The 25932-nt window shown below is 45.8% G+C and overlaps 1 protein-coding gene across 5 annotated transcripts in view; it reads left to right on the forward strand.

The window, feature by feature from the left end:
* The window catches only part of PTPRG (protein tyrosine phosphatase receptor type G), a 680315-nt gene that overhangs the window by 593588 nt on the left and 60795 nt on the right, over nucleotides 1-25932 (forward strand). For 3 of the 5 annotated variants that reach the window (XM_058562200.1, XM_058562216.1, XM_058562206.1), the window contains 2 exons: nucleotides 6039-6171; nucleotides 18790-18876. In XM_058562200.1, the coding sequence (XP_058418183.1) occupies nucleotides 6039-6171; nucleotides 18790-18876 (220 nt within the window). The remainder of the gene's footprint in view (nucleotides 1-6038; nucleotides 6172-18789; nucleotides 18877-25932) is intronic. The other 2 variants (XM_058562192.1, XM_058562209.1) reach the window with 2 other exon arrangements.

Consider the following 25932-nt stretch of genomic DNA (forward strand, 5'->3'; position numbering starts at 1 on the left):
GGCTCGTTCTCTGGGTCCTAGCCCCAGCTGGCTTCAGATCTTCTGACGCTCCTAGCAGCCTTCCTCTGCACATCACATCCATGGGGGGAGAGGTGGGTGTCAGTTGATGCCTGCTTCCCATTTCCATCCGCTTACACACAGACCAGCAAGATGCAGCTCTGGAAAGAGGATGATCAAGGTCCGAGTTCACTGAGGGGAGTGGCCCACGTTGTACAGATGGAGCCAACAGCCTGGTTAATTTCTAATCGATTGAAAAATAAAATCTCTTCAAAAATAAATGTTGAATTGGGAAAAGCTGCCCTGTACAAAAACAGCCTCTTCTCTTGAGCCAGGTTAGTGATTTCAGAATCCTGGTCAGGAGTTTATTAAATCATGATTTTTGCTTTTGATTATGAGGCCTTTTTAAGAGACCCAAGTTAATATTGTTCTGCTGATTTTGTGGGTCAGAGAGTCATCCTGCAGACTGAAATTAGACTGGCTAGAGTGAGCTGGCGGCAGGAGTCAGAGGTGAGGAAAGAAGGTCTAGTGTGTGACATTAGGGAGCAGTGAAGACTGTGGCAAACTAGCAAGACATGCCCTGTCTGAAGAGAGTATGCTGCTTGCTTCCAGCTGATGTTTATCGTGTGGGAATTCAGGCCTGTGTTGCCAACTTTGAACATTTCCAATAGAAGATTCCATTGCTGATTTTTATGTGAACTCCATTGCTTATTAAATGTTGGCAGCTAACTCACAATTTAATAATAATTACAGGGAGAGGGGTGCCAAGCCAGACACATCTGTGGGCTACCAGTTCTCATAACCCGTGGCAGGCAGGAATTGAAGGGCTGGTCCTGCTGGGAAAACCTAACTGGACGAATCAGAGATGGAGATGAGGAGGAGCTCATGAACCCAGAGGTCCTGCACTTGGCCTGGTGTCAGGATTTGGGCATCATGGCGGGAAGCAAACCTTCCAGTAGCTGGGCAGCCAAGTTCTGCTGGACCTTTCAGGAGGCAGCTGGGTTACAAGTGAAGCTCTGAATACAAGTGAGTTGCTCCAAACAGTTGGAGCGTCTAATTTTATCACACTGTCAGCACTGTTGCTTGGCTCCATTGACAGGAAGAGAAGAATGAACACTCCCTGGATGCTGCCCCTGTGTCAGGCCCCGTGCTGAATGCTTCACTGGCCAGGGCTGGCTTCGCGAGCGTGCGACCTGTGTGGTCACACAGAGTGCTATCCTTAGGAGGCCCTGTGCTGCCTTCATGCTCTGCTGTCGCCATCTTGAAACTCGTTAATCGTTTTTGAACAAGGAGCCCCATGATGTCATTTTGCATCCAGCCCCATAAATTATGTAGCCATAATTTACACAATCTCCTTCACATAGATTATCTCATTTAATCCGCATAATGCCACCGAGAGGTGAGCATTGTCATCTGTTTCCCTTTGGTAGAAGAGGGACCAGAGGCTCAGAGACAGGCAGGCATTTACCCAAAGTCACACAGCTAGAAAGGCCTGAGCCAGAATTTGTAATCTGGTGTGCCTAACTTGGAATTGCAGGATCGTACCCTTGCACTGCCTTACCTGCACTGAAAAGTTTATAGTGTGTTCCAGAGCCTGAAAAGTGGTCGGGGGACTGAAGGCACAGGAGGAGGGGAGTATATACTCAGCTCTGGCGGCATGTTATGTGTTCCTAGGAGTTTGCTGTTTTGTTGCGCTTCCTCCTGTGAGGGCCTGCTGGGCCACAGATTGAGTCACACAGCAGGACAAGCGTTTCTTCTGAAGGACGGCGAGAAGTGTGGTGTGGTCTTTTCTCAGCATCCACCCAGTGAGCACTCACCATCCCCCTGGTGCTGTGCGAGGGTGGTGGTGGCGGTGATGATGATAACGCCCTGATGCTGTGGGTGGTGATGATGGTGATGATGTTGGGGATGATGGGGATGGGGATGGCGATTATGATAATCACAATTGAGAACATTAACCAGGTGCTTATGGGTGCCAGGCAACATTCTAAGTGTTTTATATGTACTAACTCATTTATTCCTCACACCCCCACAATGCAGTAGGCAATATTGTTATCTCCGTGTACAGATGAGGAAACTGAGGCACAGAGAGGTTAAGTAGCTTGCCCAGAGTTGCACAGCTAGTAGGAGGCAGAGCTTTATTACTGTTCTTCCATGGACTGACGGAAATCTGTCCTTTGGGGACCTTAGAGTAATAAAAGAGCAATTATCTTTGAGTGTAAGGTGTGCAGTAAGAGGAATGCAAGATGACAACGATGATGATGGTGATGATCGTATTTACTCAGCACTTTCTCAATGCCAGGCACACTTCTTGGCATTGTACATGCATCTTCTCATTGAATTTTCCCTCTGCTCCTATGAAGTAGGTTCTTTTTTCCCATTTTATAGATGAAGAACTCTAGGCCCAAACTGATTTAAATTACTGGTTAAAGTTTATATGGAAAGTAGCAGAGCTGGGATTTGAACCTGTGATCTCTGTGATCTGTGCCCTCCAGAGACAGCACAGGCTGAGGGCTTGGGGAGGCCTCACAGAGAAGGGAGCACCTGCACCAGGACGGAGGGGATCAGTAAGATCTTCTGGGAGCAGGATGGGAGAGGCATGCCTGGAGGTGGGATCAGCAGGGACAAAGGCAGAGAGGTGGGACTGTGGCCCAGCAGGCTCACTGGTTGGGCGGGTGCAGCTGAAACACAATGTGGGGGCGGCAGGAGATAATGGGGTGGGGGGAAGGCCTCACTCACGGAGGACCTTGCTGTTCCTGAGGACAGTGAGGAACCTCAGGACAGTGGCAGGTGCAGAGTTCATGTGGTCACGTGGAGATGGGGTTAAATTCCAGGCTCCTGGTACCATGAAGACAAAGCAATACTGTGAATTTGAAAATGAAATCGACTTTTATGCCTCACATGGAAATCCAGTAGCACTCATATTTTTTCCTGGTTTTTATGTAAAAGGCCCGGGCAAATCCTACTGCCTGCCGTTGGTCAAGGTCGAGATCAAACTGCTGTCAGAATAATTTCCTTAGGTCTCTCGCTCACACTGTAAGCTGTTGCCAACCTGGGACCTCCTCCACAGAGACTGCCATTTGGGGACTGTCCACAGGGGGATTTCAGATGGTCTTCACTCCCCCATCTCGCCCCCCGCCAAATTCTCAGCAAGCACCATGAAATGTTAGAAAGAGAAATGGCTCAGTCGTGAAACAGCCTAGCCCGGCCCAGGCTAGCTGTCACTTTGAGACCCGCACCCTCTGCAGACCTTCATTCTCCTCTCTGACTGTGAGGAGTGCGTATTCGGGGGGTCACAGTCTTTTCTGGGGCCTGGAGCTGAGAATCTGATGAAAACTTTGAACCCTTACCTTGGCGGGGGCAGGGGTGGGGAACAGACATAATCGGCCACACATAGGATTTCAGGGACAAGATAATGTGCCATTGACCCTCACAACTAGACCATCAGTCATAGCCCAGAGATTCTGGAGTGGCCCCTGTTCACTGGTTTTAGGATGGCAGAAATACCACGGAGCTGGTATTTCCAATGACTGTTTAGAGACATCTTTGTGAGGGACTATTTTGGCCGAGGGTCCTTTTCAGTGGTGTAGGGTGAGTAGGACCTGCAGTTTGCATTCTGCCCCCTCCCCCACCTGCCTACCAAGTAGTAGCCCAGGCAGGAATCCTTTTGTGTAAGGCCGCGGGGAGAGAAAGAAGACATTCGGAGTTCCTCCCAGGGTGGATACTGAGTCACTGGACACGTGGCCTGTAATGTCAACCCTCCTGCCATATTTCCATTAACAGGACCTTCTGGTCTTGGAGATACTCCCACCATCAGCCAGATAATTGCCTGGCGGGCCTGCCCCCTGCTGGAGCCCTGCAAAATTATTCTCATTTGCAACTGGTTCCTCTGGCCAGTCACCAGAGCTTTGCCATAAAAGCATTACGTCGAGGGAGATTACACATCTGATCCTGGTCTGCCTCGGCTGACAACCTTCCAGCAGTTTCTACTGCCCTTGAGACTAAAACCAGTTCCCATAATTCAGCCTACAAAGCCCTGGCTGATGTGGCCTCTGACTCTCCAGCTTGGTGCCCTTCCCCCATTTCATACCCCCACCGCTTTAGAGCTCTGTGTCCGGAACAAGCTTCTTCCCTTGCACTTGGCCTGGCTAACTCCCCTTCATCCTTCAGGTCTCACCCTAACATCTCCCTCGAAGTCCTGCGCTGGGACAGCTGTGCCCCTGTGCCTCCCCTGGCCTCGCATTCATTTTGTTCTAATTACTTGTTCGTGTGTCTGCCCCTCCCCCTTTCAGTGATTCCTACCCCACAGGCATAGGGTTGTGTCTGTCTATGTTCTGCTGCTTCCCCATCCCCTGGTACCATGCCTGGCACACAGTAGGGCCTGGGCAAATAGCTCTCTAATGAAAAGTTGTGGAGCAAGGGATGGGAAGAAATGGGCTGGCACCGTCAGGAAGGCACTTGATAAAACATGGGGTGCTCTGTGGTGGTTTTCAATCAGAATGTGCTTCACCTGATTGCCTCTGCCTTCTTCCCTGTGAGCTGGGCATACACCCGGCCCCGGCTGTTTCACAGGCCTGTGCACGGAGCAAAGGAGCAGATCAGGGTAAACTGCGTGCAAGAAAGCCCGGTGGAAAGCACGGTAACACACTTCTTTACGCAGCAGCCTTGCCTCTTTAAAGATCTGCTCCCAAGTCCAATTAGTTCTTTCCTGCTCAGCACACCTTCTCTCCCTTGGAAACCCAGCCTGATTAGCCCTGCATTTAGTCCATCCTGCAGAGGGACACTCGGGCTGCTTGAAGGCTGGCCTCATTTTTGCAGAGCAGGAGGAATCCTTGCTGAGCGCAAGTCAGCCTGTACCGGCTGTGGACTTTTCAAGGGACTTTGCCCTGCGGTCACAGTTCACCTTTGCTTCCTCGCCGCCTGCCTCCCTGATTGCCTCTGGGCACCTGTGCTCTTCCCAGCCCCACACCGCACCTGAGCTTCATTTGGGCCACCTGGAGATTTCCAGGCATCCACCCCACGGGACAAGAGGGAATAGGGAACTTGTGAAGATACTCGGGGCCTGAGACAGACAGAGGAAGGAGCTGCTCGGGTAAGAGGTATTGGTTGACCAGAGAGAAGCCTGAATCGTTTCACAAACTTTCCCAGTTAACCTCTGGACTGGCTGCAATTTAGAGGCAGACGTGTGCTGGAGCAGACTGCGGCATGGCGGCCTGGCTTTGGTTGTCTTAGAGCTTTTAGAAGGATGGGCAGGTGGGGAGGTAATGGGATCAAAGGAAAAGCTATAGAACCAAATTTGAGGAAAAAGAGGATTTCTGGGGATCTGGGTGGTGGGAACCGATGGGCAGAAGCATCTGGGTGCTCCTGCTGGGATGCGGTGATGTTCAGTCAGCGGGATGCGGCTGGTGGGGATTCCAGGGCCGGAGCACCATTGCCCTAGCTTGAGTCCCCCCCTTACCCTTGGCCGGGAGACTGGGGAGCCCCACATTTGGACACTGTTAGGGAGAGGTGGTTTCACAAAGCAGAGTTGGGGTGCAGTTACTAGAGGAAGGAGTAATGATGCTACCATTGTAGTCACAGCCGGTTATCTTAGTAAAATCCATCAGGCCATGCTCCCATCCTGGCACTAGCGAACCTGAGAGGCTCCCGTGCCCCTTTGCAGAGGCAAGTGTGGTTCTGCCTGCAGACTTGAGCACATTTCTTCAGCGTGTCCAAAGGCCGCTCTGGGTCAATAATATTCTTGGAGTCAGGCTGGATGTCTGTCTTCTTCACAACTCTCTTTGAAAACATCTTGAACTTTACCTGCAAATCGATCCCACTGGTGATTAGAGAATGCAGCCTGCAGAAAAGGCCTCGTTTGGGTTGGGACTCAGTAGGAGATGGTGCGGGCTACAGATTGCCCCTCCTGTCATAGGGCAACCCGGAGCGGGCAGCCCAGTTCTCGGGAAAGCACCCAAAACCGGAGCAGAACTCTGCATCACACTCTGGCTCCCGGGCTCCGCTAACCTCGGTCCTCTAACTGGCATGGTTTCTCTTTGCAGCAGAAAAGAACACCTCTGGGATGATAAGCCGCCCTTCTCCAGGGAGGATGGAGTGGATCATCCCTCTGATTGTGGTATCAGCCTTGACCTTCGTGTGCCTCATCCTTCTCATTGCTGTGCTAGTTTACTGGAGGTGAGTAAGCCGAACGGCACCTACAGAGGTGATATGAGGGCCAGGTTCTCCTGTAAGCTCGCTGCCCTGGGAGGGGGCCAGCCCTTAGGGAGGGGAAGCCCATGGCCTCTTTTTTTGTTCAGAAAGTTAAGGCAGCTGTTTCTAGTGTCACCACGTGGGAGACCCCCTTGTCTTGGGAAGAAGCCAGTGGGCTGGAGCCACTGCTGAGATCAAGGCCCTTATGATGAGCTTCTGGGATTTCATACTAAAGAGGCTTTTGTTTAGGAATCAGGGAGATCCAGGTTCAAATCTCAGCCCTGCTACTTGCCAGAGTCAAATGTCATTTCCACTTTGAGCTTTAGTTTCTAAACCTGCGAAATGAATTAATAAGTTTCATAGCATTTCCAGTTTCTCTGAGATGGTGCTTCACTTTGTTGTATCCGCATAATAACTCCTGTTTTCCTTAAATTTTTTATAGCCTTTTGCTGAAAATGGGGTGATAGGAAAACATTTAGATATTATGTGGCATTTGATACATGTAAGATGAAAATGGCTGACTGTAAGCCATGCTTATACTATCATTGTCCTTGAACTGGTTCTCACTGCTTCCCAGGGGAAGCCTGCCTGCAGCTTCTGGCTGGAAGCCCTGGGTTTTCTCAGCTGCTCTCAGCCAGTTGAACTGAGTGGGGTAGGCTGACCCCCTTGGTTGGCCTGGCTGCTTTCGCCTCTCAGTCTAACGTAGGAGGCTTCTGCCCTTTATCTAAAAAGCTTCATCAGTGGTAAACGGGTATCAGATTTCCATCCCTGCCTCCCTTCTTTCCATTCATTCAATTAATTTTGATCCCCTATTGGATGCCAGGCACTCTTCTAGGTGCTGGTGATACAAAAGTGAGCAAAGTAGACAAAAATCCTTGCTCTCCTGGAGCTTAGATTTTGGTGGGGCAGACAGGCAATAAAGAAGGCAAATAAGTAAAATATATAATGTGTAAGATGGTGTTAAGTGTGTCATGGAGACAACTAAATCTGGAAAGGGAGGGGCATGCTGGGGCTTAGGGGTGAACGTTGAGAGTGGTTAAGGAATGCCTATCTGACAAATGATATTTGAGCAAAGACCTAAAGGAGGAGGGAGTCACATGGGCTCCATCTGGGGCAAGTTCCAAGCAGAGGTAACGGCACATGCAAAGGCCCTGAGGCAGGAGCATGCCTGGCATGTTCTAGGAACAGCCAAGAAGTCACTGTGGCTAGAGCAGGTGAGTATGGGTAAGAGCAGTAGGAGAGGGTGTCGGGAAGAAACAGGGTGGAGGGGAGTCAGGTCATGTACAACCTTGTGAGCCATTGAAACACATTGCCTTTTACTCTGGGATAAGTAGGGTTTGTTACAGAAGAACGTTGTAAGATGACTTCAGGATTACTTGGCTGCTGTGTTGCAAAGAGACTGAAGAGGAGCAGGGGCAGAAGCAGAGCGACCAGCTGGGAGACTACTGAACTAGTCCCAGAAGGTCATGATGGTGGCTCAGATGAGGGTAGCAGTGCAGGTGGTGGGAATTGATTGGATAAGAAATATTTTGAAGGTGGGATCAGCAGAATCTGCTGACAGATTGGTGTGTGTCCTTGGGTCTGTTCTCAATTGGGTGGAACAAGGGAGTAAGGAACGGGTCACCTCGGGCTTCCCCAGGCGTCTAACTAGAGCACTGTTAGTGCTACAGACCAGCTAGATTATGAATTACATTGTGTTTTGGGGTGGGCCTAGGAACACTAGACTCACCTCCATGTCCTCCCTTCTCCAGAACAAAGCAGTTTGCAAACATATTTGTCTGGAGCCCATGGTAAATTGGAGGCTGCCTAACGTGGTTTCCACTGAGCTGGTAGAAGTAAGAAAAGGTCTGCATACCCATCTCTTGGCTCTGCTCCAGGCTGTGTGGTTTTAGGTGCAGGCTTCCCACACAGGAGCAGAGAGGGCCCACAGCTGCCCCAGGCTGGGTGAACCTAGCTTAGCAGCCCCAGCGTGAAACAGTTCCTGTTCCAAGCAGTTCTAGCAAAAACCTCAGGATTATGTGTGATTGACCCACCCCAGTCCTCTGCCCACCCGAGAATGGATCACTGTGACCAAGGAAGACCGTGGAGCACGTGGCCAAGCAGACATGGATACCAGCTGGGCCAAAAGGCACGTGTTGACTGCAGGCTGCTTGTAGGAAAGGGCTGGGTTGTGTAGTAAAGAGGCTTGAAGATCCTCCCATTCAAGATGTATTTTCTCATTAGAAATGAGAACTGTTTATACTTTTGAAAAACTCAGTGAGTCCAAATGAAAAATATATATTGAATTTACATTTCATGTTTAAAATATATAATGTTATATATATGTATATATGTACAGTATGTATATATTCAAAGCTTGATTTAAGTAACCAGAGCTCTAAACTTCATCCAGTAAACTCTGCCTATGAACTTTTACCAAATTCCTTATGCCAGTACACAAAAGTGAGTATGAAGGAAAAAATTCTTACAGAGCAAGGAAAGTAAAAATGAATTAGCACGAGGACAGATGAGTTGGCTAAGCATGAGCACAGCCTAGAGGGGACTAGGACCTTTTTTCTCTCCAACTTTTTTTTTTTATTATTAATATGAAAGGAGGAAGCATTGGGGAGCTCACACAGAAAATTGGTAAATTCAGAAGAGACGTGTATTTCCCTTTGGCGATGCAGTTTTGAAGCTGGGACAACAGTGCTTCCCTTCCGCCTTTTGAGGCACAGTGAGAGCGGAGGATTGGCAAACAGACTTGACATAAGTGGAGCACTGAGGCAGATCAAAACCTTCTGGATCGTTTCCTCAGGTGGCAGGCCTGGCACCCGGGGGTTCAAACCAGCTTGCTGTGGTGGCAGTTTCTACAGCCAAGGACTGACCCTTCGCAGCTATTGTTCTGATTTCTGAGTGTGTTCACTTACAGTTGTTTTCGCTGCAGCTTAGTGGGTTCATGAAATAGCAGAAAATGAAACCTGAGGTCTCTGAATTCTGTGTCTCCACTGGCGTCCCATGGTACGATGATGTTAGTGCTTGCTGAAGTTCACCGAGTCCTTTCTTCGTACCAGTCACTTTGCCAGGCGCTTGGGTGGCACCATCAGATATGATTCTTAAAACAGATCTGTATGGTAGGTACTATTACTATCCCCATTTTAAAAGTGAGGGACAGGGGCCGGCCCCGTGGCTTAGCGGTTAAGTGCGTGTGCTCAGCTACTGGCGGCCCGGGTTTGGATCCTGGGCGCACACCAACGCACCACTTGTCCGGCCGTGCTGAGGCCGCGTCCCACATACAGCAACTAGAAGGATGTGCAGTTATGACATACAACTATCTACTGGGGCTTTGGGGAAAAAAAGGGAAAAAAACGAGGAGGATTAGCAATAGATGTTAGCTCAGGGCCAGTCTTCCTCAGCAAAAACGAGGAGGATTGGCATGGATGTTAGCTCAGGCCTGAACTTATGGAGGTCAAATGACTTGCCCAGAGCCCTGCAGTAAGTGGTGGGCCCTGGTTTTGAACACAGGACATCTTCACTCTAGAATCCCATAACCTTCTTTCACCACTAAGATGTATGTCTCCCATCTGTGTATTGTGAAGGCTGAACATGACTGACATCCAGCTAAGTCACATGGAGTTGGGATTAGTGGGCTCATTGTGCCAACGCCTTCCAGTTAGATTCACCTGCTTTCTTTGACCAGAGAAGGGAGAAGGAAGTAACGTTTGTTGAATGCCTACTGTGGGCTGAGCAATGTGCAATATTCTCGTCCACTGTGTTGGTCAGAACCACTTCTGTCGCAGTTGACAAAAGTCTACTTCAAACTGCCTTAAGCACAAGAAGGAAAAAAAAGTTTAATTCATGGAATTGAAAAGCTCAGGAGCATTAGGCCCAGTTAGATTTGGAAGATGGAACCAGGACAACAGGCCTTGGCTTGTTTTGTGTGTCGCTGTGTTCTCTCTCAGTCTCTGGGATCTGCTCTCTGTAAGGTCTTTTCTCTTAGGCAGGCCCTTGGACTGTTTCCACATGGTGCCCTCTGGTCTGTGTTAGATTTGCTTACCCCCATCCCAGTGGAAAGGGAATTTCTCTTCTCTAACAGTTCCACTTCAGTCCCAAGATGCTGTCTCTTAGGACGGACTCAGATCATTTGTCTATCCCCAGAGCCTTCTCGTGGCCAGAGAGATGGAAGACTCTTGTCAGGTCTGAGTCTTAATATTTAACCCTGGGGCCCGTAAGTGAAGCCATTGCCATCAAAAAACATATGCCCTGAAGCTGGACAAGGGGTGGTTTCCTAGAGGACCATCAAGGCCCGTAAAGGTGACTGGACGCAGGTACCAGGCAGACAGAAGTGGCCGGTGTCACCTCCAAAAGAAGCTGGGAAATTGGAATCAGGAGTGGGGGGATTTCCACGAGGAAGAGGGAATTCAGGCGTGGACAGCAGGGGAAATACACATGTGAACAGTGGGGAAGAAACAAGGTGGACGTGGAGCTCAGGGCGGCCAGCCTCAGGTTCTCAATGAGGACTCTGGTGTCATGTGTGCGTGTGCCATGGACTGGAAAAATAGGGGCCACTTTCAATCCCATCCCAGTTGCGGGATTATTAGAGAGTGCATACTTCAGTTTAGAAGTGTTCTGTTAGTTAAGAAGTCGCACAGCTATTTCTACCATCGTATGGGCAGTGGACCCACTTGTAGCTTCCTGCTAGTCATGCAGTGCGTATGGAGTACCTGCCATACCTGGTGCTGGGCCTGATGGTTCAGGGGTGATGCCTTTCCCCCAAGGTCCTTGCAGTCCAATGGGAGAGGCAGACAGGTAAATATAATAGAGTTTGGAGAGTGTTTGGAGGAGTAAGTCCAAGTTGCTGTGACAACACACAGGCAGGGCTTCAGCCGGGGCTGAAGGGATGTGGGATGTGGGAAAAGGGATGTGGTCAGGGAAAGTTCCCTAGAGTCACTGATGCCCAAGCTGGGTCTTGAAGCACAAACATCTATAAGCCAGCGAAGAGGATATAGAGGCATGGGGCTGGAGAGAGAGAACCTGGCCTGTTATAAGCAGCTACCTGTGGTTCAGTGTTGCTGGAACAAAGTATGAGGACAGCAAGAGCCCAATGAGGAAGGCCATGGATGCCACGTGAAGGGATTTGTGCCTTGTCCTGAGCGTGATGGGAAGGCGTGAAGGAGCCATAGCCGCAGGAGAGCAAGATGAGAAAGAGGCAGTACTGTGTAGTGGTGACGTAGGAGCATGGGCCCAGAGTCACACAGCCTGGATTGGGAGCCAGGCTTCACCACTCACTCACTCTCTGTGTCACCTTGGAGCATGTATTCTTAATGAGGTACGATCATCCCCAAGGGGGGAAAATGGGTTCTTAGGAAGTGAATAAAGCACAGGTATACTTTTAGTACATACACAGATATACAATTTGTATTAAAATTTCATTGGGAGTGGGCAATTAAGGAAAAAATGTCTATCAAGACCCCTTAGGGGAGATGCTAATGAAACAAACGTTGAGAAACACTGCATTACACAAGACTACTACCTTCAGTTTCCTCGTCTGTAAAATAGAGTTAAGAAATGTGCCGTTGGGTTCACGGGAGGGTTAAGTGTGAGCTGTGGGAAATGCTTATCCCAGTGCCTGGCACGTGGTGAATGTGCAGTGGTCATTGTTGTATTATCCCTGACCTTAGAGAAAAAGATTTAATTCTGAGTCCTGGTGTGCCTAAAAAGAGTTGTTGTTCTTTAATAAAGAAAATCAGGGGCTGGCCCAGTGGCTCAAGCGGGTAAGTGCACGCGCTCGACTTTGGCGGCCCAGGGCTCGCGGGTTTGGATCCCGGGCGCGCACCGACGCACCGCTTGTCACACCATGCTGTGGCGGCGTCCCATATAAAGTAGAGGAAGATGGGCACGGATGTTAGCCCAGGGCCAATCTTCCTCACAGAAAAAAAAAGAAAGAAAATCAGATTTGCAGATCTAAATGAATATTGTCCCTTAAATGTAAGCACATTGTAAAGCTGTACACAATTTCCAGTCGTATATCTATTGCTTAAAACGTTGCTTGAAAATAACTTTCAGACTTTCCTTCTAGAGTTCATTCTTTTGAACAGTCTCAGTTGTGCAAAGTATTTATCCTAGAAACAGCTAAAAGTCATCTGTGTGGAGCTAAATATAGTATAAATGTAGGTGAACCAACTGAGCAGAACCACTTTGGGCCAAAAAAGGAAAGGGTGACTATAAAGTTAATGAAATTGGTTTGGGTGATGCTCCTAATGGGCTTAAAGGCAATTCCAGAGGAGCACATCCCTAAGTAACTAGGTTAAAGACGTGACCCACCCAGCCTGCCCCCAGCTCCTTCCCAAAACAACTTTGAAGCCCAGTGGTCAGTTTCATTAATGCAGGGTTGGCTGTATTAGAGTCAGCTTCACTAGCTGCTGCAGCTGATAGATCTCAACACCCCAGTGGCCTAACAATGCAAAGTTTATTTCTTACCCACGTGAAGTCTGACAGAGTTGAGCAGCCATCCTCCACGCATGGCTTCTCTTTCTGGAACATGTGTTGCCCAAGTTGCTGCAGCAGGGATAGAAAAATGGAGGAGGCACCCAGCTCTCAACTGCATGGCCAGGAAGTGTAATCCTTCACTCCCATTTGTTCTGCATTGACCAGAGATGGTCACACCGCCCCAAGGATGCAGGATAAGTTGGGGAGCACATGAGTATTCCATGAGCACTGCCAGAAGTGTCCTTAAATATTTAGACCCATTGGCCTCAGTGGGTTAAGAATATGTTTCCCAATTTTGGAGGATTTTGGAGAATTTTGGAGAAAGGGACAATTTTGGAGGCCGATCAGTCTCATTACTTCACATTTGGCCAAAATTAAAAAATACAGGTAGAGACCTCGGATTTTTTTTGTCAACTGAAGGATATACAGAGGCCCACTGGGGACTATTTGAGGAGAATTTTTACAGGCAGCAACATAGATTTGTGGAAGAAATTTACTTTAAAATATTGTTAGCTGAGATGTTATGGGTAGGATGCAACACTTCTTGCTTAAATGCTCCTGGCAAAGGTCTACCTTGAAGAGATGTAGGAACTAAAATCCATAACAGTGCAGAAGTTGCTATGAAGCTAGGAAGAATTCCATGCAATGTGGTTTTGGACAAGGTCAGGGTTGTGGGGCAACTAATAAAGATAAAATCAACTAACAGTTGTAGCTTGCCTCCTTTTGCAAATGGCACCCTGTGTGTGCCTTTTAAATATTGCGATCTGCGTCCACCATGCAATGGTTCAGAGCTGTAATCGTTTCTATTGAAATGAAGGAGAAGGAATCAATTCCGTAGTTTTTGAAGTGTGCTGTTTTGGCCTTACTACTCAAGATGGTAACAAAACCCACCTTTTGAATTACTACAGTCTGTGCATTCCGAGAGCTCTGGATCCCCTGCCTTACCAAGACAAGCTGTTTATATGGCACTAATGTGCTGGAGCATTGGAAGAGCACAGCTGCTGCCGCTCAGAGAGAAGAGGAAATTTGTTGGAAGCTTTCTTTTTGATTTGCATAATTTGAGGTAGATGCTGGGAGAAAAGCTATGTGCAGAGTGTCCAGTCAGTGTGCTAGGGCATGCAACTTGTTTATTTATTAACTTGTTCCGTAGAATAGCTTAGCTACTGTGAGCAAGACATTAGCGTCCACTTCGAATTGTGCATATTGCAAAGATATTTTTAATTTGTCTTTTTCTGTAATCTTGAGGAAGATTGCCTTGAAGGGTAGCTCTTCTCTCTCTGAGCAGTTTCACCCCTGACATGGCTTCATATATCTTAAGGCCTATATAGCCAAGAATCTTTTATTGAATATTCATCATACCAGACATGTGCTAAGCAGATTACATCCCCTCCTAATCAGCTTACAGATCCTAGGAATTATTACACCCATTTTGCAGATCAGAAAACTGAAGCTTAGTAAGATCAGGTGACATGTTTAAGTCATAATGTTAATTAATCTTTGGTGGATCCTGGATTTGAACCCAGCCAATTTGACTTCATAGCTCAATGTCTTAGCCATTACATTATTTTGCCTAGATGAGGAGTAGCATGCCTGGAGGCATTTACTTCCTTCCACAGCCTCTTTTTATAGTGCATGTTTATGTGTAGAAAAGATCCTGTGGTTTGGATTTGCCAAAATCACGTGGAGAAAACTTGAGACCAACTATATTTTCAGGTGTTCTAAAAGCTGAATAGATTTTGATGTTGAATAATATAACCTATTTGTTGTGTGGTAGTTCCAGCTAATCAGTGCTATATTACCTTGATGACAAATTGAGCATCTTATTGACCATAATTCTAGCTTAGAAAAGAACTTTCTGGAAGCACAGAGCAGCATTTCTTCTCAGATTCAGATAGGGCTGAGCCAACTAACTACACAGACTCTGGAATGGAAAACTGTAAAATCTGATGGGAATTGTAACATCTGACCCAGGTTTGTTAAAGTTTGGGATTAGAAGAATTCCACGCTCTGATCTGAGAAATTCGTGTCTCTCTTCAGCACATGACCGAGCCATCTGTGAATTCTGTGGTAAATCAGTCAACAGCAATTGAGCCTCATACGCAGATAGAGAAAAAGTCTCTCTTTTACTCTCGTCTTTAGACTTTCAGAAATTTTGCCATGTGTTGGTGCCTCCTCATTAAGAATGCTGTTCATGAAAACAAGTGAGTTTTGTTGACATTGCAATGGTTTTTCTTCCTGGATGTTGAGTGGGAGACAGTGTAATAAATAGGAAGGGATGCAAACCACAAATGTGTGGGGGCTTGTGTGAGTATAGTGGAGGCTCTGGCAAACAAGCAGATGCATGTGAAAGTCAAGTGTGGGCATGTGCTGACACCCCTCTCTCATTCACGGAATGACTGACCACATGTGCCCCAGTGGAATGTGGATCCCTCCTGTATTCCCGCAGTGGCAACAATGACACTCAGAGCTGCTGAGAGCCCCGGCGCACGCGCTCCGCCCATCTGCTCTAGCAGCCGATGCTTCCAAGTTGACTCGCTGATGACTGGATTCAGTTTAGCTGTTTGTCCCTCTTCCATCCCAGCAGAGTCACAGGGAGACGGGTGCGAAAGGAATGATTTCTCCCATGTGTGTGACTGTGAACGGACAGCAAAGGAGAAACATGGCCAATAACAACAACCCGTAACGGTTGGGTTAATACAAAGCAAACGTTACAGCATTTAATCCTCACAGCAGCCATGTGGGTAGCCAAGGTGTCAGGCACTGCTCACCTTCTTCTCAAGGGAGGAGACAGTTTCCAGAAGGAGAATGACTTGCCTAGGATCACATGGCCTATTTTGGAGTTACTCACACTTAGAGTTTGGTTTTGTTGACCTAAGACCCTTTACGGCTGGCCCATTTATTCCTTCCTTTGTTCAAAGACATTTTCTAAGCGTCTAGTTTGTGCCGGGCACTGGGGATTCAGTGAGGAGACGGAGCTCCTGTCTTCAAGGAACTTGTAGGTTAATGGAGGAGATGAGCAGATACACAAAGGTTATCTCAAATAGAGGTCAAATCTGGTGACCTTCAGATCTGTTTTATATAGCTGACATTGTTTTTAAAAATCTGAATTAGTTTGAAAATAGGAAGATTTTATTTAAAACCCTAGCTGTCTGGGTTCTCATGATAAATAGGGAGATCTGGCAGCATTGTTCGCTCATTCCCTCATTCCCTTGTGGCACCCGTAGGCTGGACAGAACTAACCTTCTTCCTCAGCCCCCACCAGCAGTTCCGTGACTGGCCCCTGTGGAGGTTGAATGTGCCTCAGAGTTGCAGTGGTGACGAGGGGAGGCCATGCTCTGGGAGGGACTTGACCTCCACCAGCCTGGGGCAGGAGGGAGATAGAGCTAGGGAAGGCTTCGTGGAGGAGAGGATGTTTATCTGTGATTTTCACAGAACAGAGAAAAGGGACAAATGCCTGGGGCAGAGAGCACTGTGTCAGAAGCACTACTCGGTCATTGTGTGTTCAGTACTGCCAGAGGGAAAACGCCCTCAAACTGCCTTTCTTCTATGCAAAATAAAGTCCACTTTCATGGGTAGAATCAGATATTTTTCCAGGAGATCTGGCATGTACAAAGGCCCTGGGTCAGTCAAGCTGCTCTTGTGTGGCTCAAGTGAGAGAAGGAATGAGAATCAAAAGGTAGGTTTATATACAACTTTTCTCAAGTCTAGAAAAATCCAAGCTTCCAAGTCATACTTTTTGGAAATATGTGTGATCACCTTTATCTTTTCTGCAAACAGACCACTCCCGGAACCACCCATATTCCAGGCATCATTTTTTCTTTTAAAACTGATGACTGCCCATGTCGTCATCTCTTTCTGGAACCTGGTATCTGTGGCCATATTTCAAGAATTTTTTCAAATCATTAGGAATAATTTTTACAGTTCAGCTCTTCAAAGCCTGACAATGTGTCAAGCCAGTGGGGATAGAGCTAAAGCACATTTTACGATGCCAAAATGTGGCTTGCCTCAGAGGGTTTGAGTTTCTGATGACGCTATGGTGTTAAACTGTCTTGCTCTGAGACGCTAAAAGCATGGGGGTGGGGAGCCTTTTGAGGTCCCCAGCTGCTCCTAGAGGTGGACACCTCTTTTTTTTTTTTTTCTTTCTCTGCAGCTGTGTGCAGGGAGATCTGGGTCATGTGGCAGCTAATGCTGCCGATTCCATGCAACTTTTTGCTCAATAACTGTTTCCCAAATGGCTACTCGGGGGCCTTTCAGAATTCACGAGAACCGTCAGTTGTTATAGTAACCGGCCCCCTGCTGTCGAGTTGGCCCTGAGATGCCAGTCAAAGCTCTTGGAACAGGCTAACACACAGTCATTAGACAAAAGCAGGGAGAGATTCACTGCTAAAGGTTGCCATTTAAACATACTCCATGATACTTAAAAGACCAGACTGATCCTGTTAAGGAAGAAGAGGATTGATACATTTTTAGACCAAGCTCGCTTTTCAGGAAAGGGAAACTCCTTCTGTGTCCAGTCTATTCTGCATAACCAACACCTTTCTTCGGATTTCTTAGAATTAAATGTCCTCTCTCCCAGAGTTGATTGTGTCTGTTCCGTTGGCTTGCTCAGGTGGCTTCCTCGATTATTCGAGATATTAGTTATTGGTTTTATGGCATTTGCTTCCCAGCAAAGTGTTGTCAGTTTACGGGTGGTAGTTTTAAGCGCCTGTGATTGTGTGTGAGGAAAAACTGCGGAGATAGCCGGCTCGGCTCCAAAATTCCCGAAGGAGTGAATCTGGCAGAATTCAGAGTAGGGCTAAGGGTTGAGAAGAAGTCTAAATATTTTAGGAAGCTGCAAATTTCAAGTTTTTATGAAAATTTACAAAAACACTCCAACATACTCGTGATTTCCTCAGATTAATGTTCGTAGCCACACTGAGTATGTTGGTGATGTTTTGAGGACAGTTGTTGTAGTTCCAGAATGTACTCAATAGAGGGAGACAAGAAGTTCTGAATTACAGCACACTCCTCCTCACTCCCCCCCACCACACACACACTTTGAAATCATATTCTCAAGTTCTGACTTTTCCAAATTTTGGTTCCTTTGCCAACCAGTTTTACCCAATATGGAATCTAATAATCATCAAAATAAATGAAAGCTTGTATTAAGGGAGAAGAAAAATCTAACACTTAAGAATCAGAGGATGTTCATTCCTAGAACTAAAAAGCCACCAAGTGAATCAGAAATTAACATCTTTGGAATTACATACCTGAATCCAGATTTCTGAATGGCGTTCAACAGAGCTTCTCTAAGAGAACTTCCGTATATCCAAGTTTGTCTTTGCTGTTTTATCAACAGAGTTTGGAAAGAACAGGAATCATTTCAGTGTGAAATCCTATAGCCCAAATGGTTTGAGAATTAAATATAATTAAACACTTTCAAGCGTTCTTGTGTGACAGAAGTGCGTCTTTCAAATACTGTAGCCTCATCTCAGATGCTATGGTTCTTTAAGTTTTAAAGGGAAACTAAATATTAGACTTAGTTTATAGTAATAGCTTGCCAACTGCTACCCTCACCTTCTCTTGAGTGCCTCTCCTGTGTATTCCATAATCTGTATTGTGAATCAATGAATTGTCCAGAGATGAGAGGAAGGCACAGGGAAAAGACAAAACCCCAGATTTGTCTAACAGCACCAAATTCAGAGAAATTTGTGGCAGAAGGGGGTTCAAATGGTATCCAGTAGATTCCTGCCAAGTTCTATTTATTCTAATGGTATTTTAAGCGATCCTGTTTGTCAGGGCATTGTGTCAAATGTGGAAGGATAGGTGTATAAATGAGAAGGGTCCTTATACGGTTTGTGGTATCCTTACCTGCTGTCAATAACAGAAGTAATACAGGGTTCTAGTATGTTCTAATATGTAAAGACAGCTTTTTAAGAGCAAAGTTCCCATTTCGTATTTCTTATCTCAACGTAAAAAGCTTTAATAAACCCAGCCACCTTTGCATGTAAGCTTTCTCTTGAAAATGTCCCAAATGAGGCCTGATGATGGGGTGTGTCTGTGTTAGATGGGAAGGGAGGGTATTTGTGTGGAACTCTTGGTGGCCAATTGAAAGTACTGTCTTCTACACCTGTTCTCTTTTGTTTTTTGTCCGTTTAGAGGGTGTAACAAAATAAAGTCCAAGGGCTTTCCCAGACGTTTCCATGAAGTGCCTTCTTCTGGGGAGAGAGGAGAGAAGGGGAGCAGGTGAGGGGCGGTCAAGCTTGAGGGGGGCGTCTCTTTGGCTGGGACTGGCTTGCCGGATTTTTGTTTTGTTGCCATGGGGATTAAAGTCCTCTAGACAGCACGATGCTGAAACTCACCTGTTCTACCCCAACTCCCAAAAGTAAGACTTGCAAATACCAATGCAGCTTGCGGGTACCAATTAAAGTATTTCCTATGTGTGCTTGCTTTGCTTTATTTTGCAATTTTGGGGGGGGGGTGTTTTTTTGGTTCTAGGATGATACATCCTGGAGGTTTTCTGTGTTTGTGTGTCTGTATGTCAGTTGCATCCATTTTCTTTCCGAAGCATGTTTTAGATCTTTAAAAAAAAAAACAACACATTATGCATGCATTTAGCCTTACAAGTGAAAGAATATCTTTTAGAAACCTAAATTTATAGATAAGTTAGGGATAAAGAGTAGAAGGGAAGAGAGAAGTGAGCAAGTAGGGATACGTTATATATTTTTCTGTAAGAAGAGTGAAATTTAAAAAAAAATAAAAACATGAGTTCTAGATAACTTGACTATTTGGAAAACGTATTGTCCTGGAAACATGTATAATAAACCTTTAGAAGTCAGGATTGTGCAATCATCATCACCACGCATGAGCCTCTTGATAATATTTCTGTAAGGCTTATCCTAGGCAAACTCTGCTTAATATGGTAATTAGTATTTTAATGTTAAATTGCTAATTAGGCTAATTCACTAATCAATATTATGTTGTGAGTAGTCCCTTATTACTTTCAATGAGCCAATTTATAGGATTAACATTAGAATTTTTACATGGAATGATTTGTCTCCATTGGTTGTGAGTAAATCAGATTATTGAGATGAAATTTTACATATCCGTCCACTACAATCAGGTATACCTGTGAGATCGGAGAAGGTAGAGTCCAAGAATTATGAAAGATTAATGAGAAAGTCCTGGTCTGTCTTCTTTTAAGCTGTACCATGCAATTTTGGCCTTGTGGGGAAAGGCAATATCTGCTGACACTGGTAATGTAATTATTCTTTTGATGATCTCTTTCTACTTACTGTAGTCTTCCATTTCTAATCCATTTGCAACACTCCAAGGGTAAAAACTGAAATAGGAACCTTTCTGTATAGCTATAGATTCAAAGATCTAATCTTAATTTAGAGAAAACCTTGGACGTCACATAAATGCCTAACTTTGATGCCCAGTCCATTATAAATATAATGTGGTTTTCACTGTAACACTTTAAAAAGCCAGCATCACCTCATGGGCAGCACAAAGATAAATGTGCATCCAGTTTCCAAGTCCTCTCCAGAAATGGTGCCATAGCCAGGTGGACTGTATTAACTCTAATTTTATGTACTTGGCCCCAAATGTGAGAGCGGGCTCCTTATAGATGTATTTCAGATCCTAAGAGGCATTTTGTTACAAAGTACTCGGGCCCTCTGGTTTCTTCTCTGCTTCTGAGTGCCGGAAGCTTGGAGACATGCAATCAGTTTCATTTAGGTCTATAAGTTGAGAGCCATCTTGGGAACCTGCACATATTTATAGAATTCACCTGATTATGAATCATACATTTTACTTTACTTTTTTTTGTAGCATAGTAGCTAAGAAAGACAGTCTTTGGTTCAGGGAGTTGTGAGTTCTAACTGTGGCTCTATTTCTTCCTGGTCCTGTGATCTTGAATAACTTCCTGAAGCCTTCTGAGCCTCAATTTCCTCATCTAGAAAATGGGTCTAATGATAGTTCCTTTTCATGGGGTTGTCGTGAAGATTCAATGAGGTAGTATATGTAAAATGCTTAGTGTGTGAAATATATCTCCCCGTTAAGAAGATGAGGAAATGGAGGCTCTGAGAAGTTCCTTGGCTAGGCCACCCTGCTTAGGGGCTTAGGTGGGACTCCCCGGTGGTCTGAGGCCTGAGCCCTGCCTCTTCTCCTCACTGTTCCACATGCTGTGCTAACTGTGTGTTCCATGAAGAGATGGGCCCGATATAGATCCTGTCCTCAGGGGGCTCAAAGACTCGGCCTTTCTTGATGCTCGCCACCCTGCCGTATCTGTCCCTCCAGAGCCTGCAGTTCCTCATCCTCCTGAGGGTTCTGTGTACTGAAGACCACCAGCCCACTTCCTCCTCTCCTCCCCGCTTCTATCCCCGGGAACTTTCGTGGCAGCCTCCTGACCCAGTTCCATCCTCGCTGCTCTATAAAAAGCTTTCCGGAGGACAGGGCCCCTGCCTCCTCTGCCAGGCTGCTCCGGGAGCTGGAGCGCATCAGGGAAGCACTGCCATCAGCCTCTGTCTCCCACCTTTGCCCCTTTCTGTCCACTCGTTTCCTCTCCTGGCCTGCGTCCCGTGCAAGATGTAGTGGGGAATCAGGAGAGAGCCCAAAGAGCTGCCTGAATAGCAACCCTCCGAACAAAAGTCCCTGCACATCCACCTCAGGGCAGTACCGTTTGGCTGTTTGTCTCGCCTCACTTGTTAGACAGGCCTCTCCCCAGCGGAGGAAGGGGCCTGTGCAGGCTGAGAGTGGACTCGCTAAATCGCTAAAGGAGGCTGACGGTTCGTGTAAGACATAGCCGATTATCCCCTAAAGGAGAAGGAGAAGAAAAAGCAGTAAAAATCAGACCCAAGTATTTAATTTTTCAAAAAAGTTGTTGATTTCAATTTTGAAGAGGTAAGACTTGACACGGTTCAAAAATAAAAAAGTTTAAAATTATTTAAACCCCTAGATCTCCGTCCTGTCACCTAGCCACCCTGCTTCCTACCTCCTCGCAAATACTGGTTTGTTGTCTGTTCTTCCAGAGATTGTTGTGTGTGTGTGTATAAAATATGAGCAACTATGAATCTGTATCCCCTTATCTCCTCTTACACAGTAGAATACTGCATACACTGTCATAAACCTCGCTTTTTTTCACCTAACCCAGTTTTTCTCTATGCATATATAGTTTCCTCATTCTTTTTTACAGAAGCATGATATTGCTTGGTATAGATGTGTCGTGATTTGTTGAACCACTCTCCTGTGGCTATTGTTTTGGTCATTCCCAGTCTTTTGTTGTTGTAAACAGTGCCGTGGTGAAGAACTTTATGTGTCATTTTGCAAGTGGAGAAGTCTCTCTATAGGATAAATTCAAGAGCCAGGCCTGATGGCCCAGTGGTAAAGTTCGGTGCGCTTCATTTCAGCAGCCTGGGTTCAGTTCCCGGGCGCAGATCCACACCACTTGTCTGTCAGTAGCCATGCTGTGGCGGCAGCTCACATAAAAGATCTAGAAGGACCTACAGCTAGAATATGCAATATGTATGGGGGCTTTGGGGAGGAAAAAAACCAAGAGAGGAAGATTGGCAACAGATGTTGGCTCAGGGTGAATCTTTCCCAGCAAAAAAAAAAAAAGATAAATTCAAGAAATTGGCTGTATCATGAGCTGCGTGCATTGGTAGTTTCGGTGGGTGGTGCCATGTTGCCCTCCCTGTTGTGGGTTTCCAGCAACAACACGTGTGGAGCCTGTGTCTCCACAGCTTTCCCAACACAGTGTGTTGTCACACTTAGGCATTTTTTAGCCTTGTAGGTGAAGAAAAATGGTGTCTTAGTGTAGTTTTAATGTGCTTTCTCTTATTATAAGTGAATTTGAATTTGAATTTCTTTGGCTGTAAACTGTTTATATCTTTTGCTCAGTCTTCCTTTGCGTTGTTGGTCTTTTTCTAATTGAGAGAGAACCCTCATCAGCAATATGGGTTGCAAATATTTTTTTCCTAATTTATGGTTTGTCTTTTAACCATGTTTATGCTGCTTCTTTGACTTTTTTTGTGTGTGTGAAGAGGACCAGCCCTGAGCTAACATCCAATGCCAATCCTTCTCTTTTTTTGCTGAGGAAGACTGGCCATGGGCTAAAATCCATGCCCATCTTCCTCTACTTTATATGGGACACCGCCACAGCATGGCTTGACAAGCGGTGCGTCGGTGCGCACCCGGGATCCGAACCGGTGAACCCCGGGCCGCCGCAGCTGAGTGTGCGCACTTAGCCGCTTGCGCCACCGGGTCGGCCCGCTCTTTGGCTTTTATATAATCAACTTTGTCCATATATTTCTTTTGCGGTTTCTGGATTTTCAGTCATCATTAGAAGGTCTTTCTCCATTCTGAGGTGACTTTATTTTTTTTGAAGTACTTTTATGGTGTCAAATTTTAATATTAAATTCTTAAGTCATTTGGAGTTTAACTTGATTGATAGTGTGATGTTTGAATCAACTTTTTTTTTTCTAGCTGGCCCCAAGTATTTAAAAAGTACTACAATCTGGGGCCATTTAGTGAAGAGTCACGTAATACCTCGCTAGATCCTTAAAATAACCTCTTATAGCAAAAGTCTGACTTCTTTCAGTCAGTATGTCAATGAAATAGTAGTTGCCAAAAGATTTTTACCAGACCATTTTACGATATAGATACTGAATCATATGTGCGGTGAATAAAATGTGAATTTCCGTTTCCTACTCCTGCCCAGATTGAGATGGACCATCATGTCCCTGTTAACCTCCCCCATCAGTGGGGAACTGTGGCAGTGCCTTAAAACAGAGGCAAGATGGGGTGGAGAATCCCTCAAGCCTCAGTCCAGAAATTCAGAACATTCCAGATGAGGGTCCTAACTAAGTGTGAAACTGCTACCTCAAAGGCCCTGCCTTCAAGCCTTCTTTTCTGGGTAACAGCTTGGAGCGCTGGGAAACACTGTCCAGAGCTCACTTCCTTACAGTCAGCTGTAACATAAAAACTACCCTGTTCAGGGGGCTGGCCTGGTGGCGTGGTGGTGAAGTTCGTGCACTCTGCTTCGGCCCGGGGTTCCCAGGTTCGGATCCCGGGCACAGACCTACACGCCACTTATCAGGCCATGCTGTGGCAGCGTCCCATATAAAGTAGAGGAAGATGTGCATGGATGTTAGCCCAGGGCCAATCTTCTTCAGCAAAAAAGAAGAGGATTGACAACAGGTGTTAGCTCAGGGCTAATCTTCTTCTTCAAAAAAAAAACCACCCTGTTCAGATTCTTGTTCTTGTCAAAATGTGGTTTGTTATTACCAGTACTTCAGTCATTTGTAGGTGTCTGCAAGGATTTATTGGCAAACTTAATGTTTAGCAAGAAAGTATATTGCCTTGAGACCACTTATGTGTATATAATTTGTTAATTTTCTCCCACCTTCCTAAGATGTTAATTGCAGGCAATTTGTATCTTCCACTAAAATTCTTACTGCAGAAATCAGATTTTTGACATTTCCAGCTGTAACAAGAGTCGATGGGACATCTCTCCTACCCATGTGAAATCCAAAATATTTTGAAACATTTTTTCCTCATTTAATATCTGTATCCTTTCTCACAACCTATCCATCTTCAACACAATTTTGTTTGGTTCTCCCTTCCCTTCTTTCCTTCCTTTCCTCCTCACAGCTGACAAGCCCCACTTATCCAAGGTATGACAACCATATGTTCCAGGATTTCCAGGATAGCCCTGATGTGAAATATGCCATTCGATTATCCCTAAAAGTACATTTATATTTGTCAGATCACATGTCCCTTTATAATGGTTTGGAAAATTCTTCCTTCTAGAAGATCCCTTCCTGAAAAGATGCAAGTATGAACTGAGTTTTATAAACAGAATCATTTAGCATACAGTAAAGGAAGCATAACAGCAACTGAGTTGAAAAATCTCAACTCAGAACTTCCATTGGGCTCTTTTCCAAGTGGGACCCCCGAGTTATTTCAAGCAGACTCTCCTCTTTGAGGAAAAGCCCAACAACGCCCACAGCCTTTTCCTTCTATTGTTGTTTTTGTTGCTTCAAATTCTTGAAACATTTTCCCCTAATAAATCAATCCATCTCTTTTTAACACATCTCTCAATCGTCTTCCTTGAAGGCATGTGAATGTTTTCGACTTTCTATTAATAAGTGGCTCTTACTCATACACAGTTTACTACAGCAGATCCATTACAAAAGTAAATATTAATGTGATTTCTGTACTCGATAGCATGAGAATAAATGGGATTATTAGCAGGCGTGCCACTGTAAATTTAAATGAGGGTAGTATATAAATCAGTTAAGATTGCTTAATTAATATTCAACAGCAGCTCAGCCAACTGCCCATTCTAGTCTGCACTTAGCATTTTGAGCTGGACGCTGCTGACAAACTCCTTGTCGCCTTGATGTGATTATAAAACCATTGAGCTTAATTTGAAGGCAGTGACTTGGTTTCTAATCTCTATGTATCAACATTTGGTTATTTTGTAATCCCAGGTTTTCACAGGAGTCTACAAATTGTGTGGTGATTCTACTCTCACCTGTGCCCCAGCAGTGACAGTTGATGTTGAGGGCAGTGTGGTTGTAGTGAGCCAAGGACCCTGGGAGAGATCAGTGTGACATCTCAAGCTTGTCGAAGGGATGCACATTTTGACCCGGATGTCTCTAGACCTCAGAAACCCCCTCTCCTGTAAGCGGGGCTTGGATGCTGCCTTTCGAGGAGCCTTTTGGATACACAGCAGTGCTGAATGGAATTCTAGACATTTCTAATAGTCAGTCTTTCTGGCCTCAAGATCAGTACTTTGCTTTTGAAAAGTATCGGTCACCTAAATTATTCCCAGATTCTTGTCAGGGGCAGGAAGAGATATAAGTCAGAAAACTGGACATACCAAAGGTTTTCTAAGTGGGTCTCTGGAAAAGCAGGAGCAGCAGAAAGGAAAGCCTTTCTGTAGAACTTCAGTCATTCTGGGTATCTTGCTCTAAGAATGTGCCAGATTCCTGAAGGAAATGGAGACGGGGGATGGAGAGTCTAAAGATTTCCTGCTTATCTTCATAATTTGCTGCATTTTGTTTGAATAGTAAGCCTCTGTAACTTACATATTTACAGATACTTATAAAGCACTGTCCGAGCAGCTGTGGTCGGTTTGTATGTGTGTGTGTGTTTCATTAGTCAAGAGAGCCAGTTAAACACACCAGGCCTGTCATGTGCTGGCAGTGTGTGTGTTTCGATGGGGAGCTCAGGGAATTGTCATTGATGGCTGACTGATACTGGTCGATATTTACTGCATCCTGACTAGATGTCCCC

The sequence above is a fragment of the Diceros bicornis genome, chromosome 2 (assembly GCF_020826845.1).
Source record: "Diceros bicornis minor isolate mBicDic1 chromosome 2, mDicBic1.mat.cur, whole genome shotgun sequence".
In the NCBI taxonomy this organism is placed as follows: domain Eukaryota; kingdom Metazoa; phylum Chordata; class Mammalia; order Perissodactyla; family Rhinocerotidae; genus Diceros; species Diceros bicornis.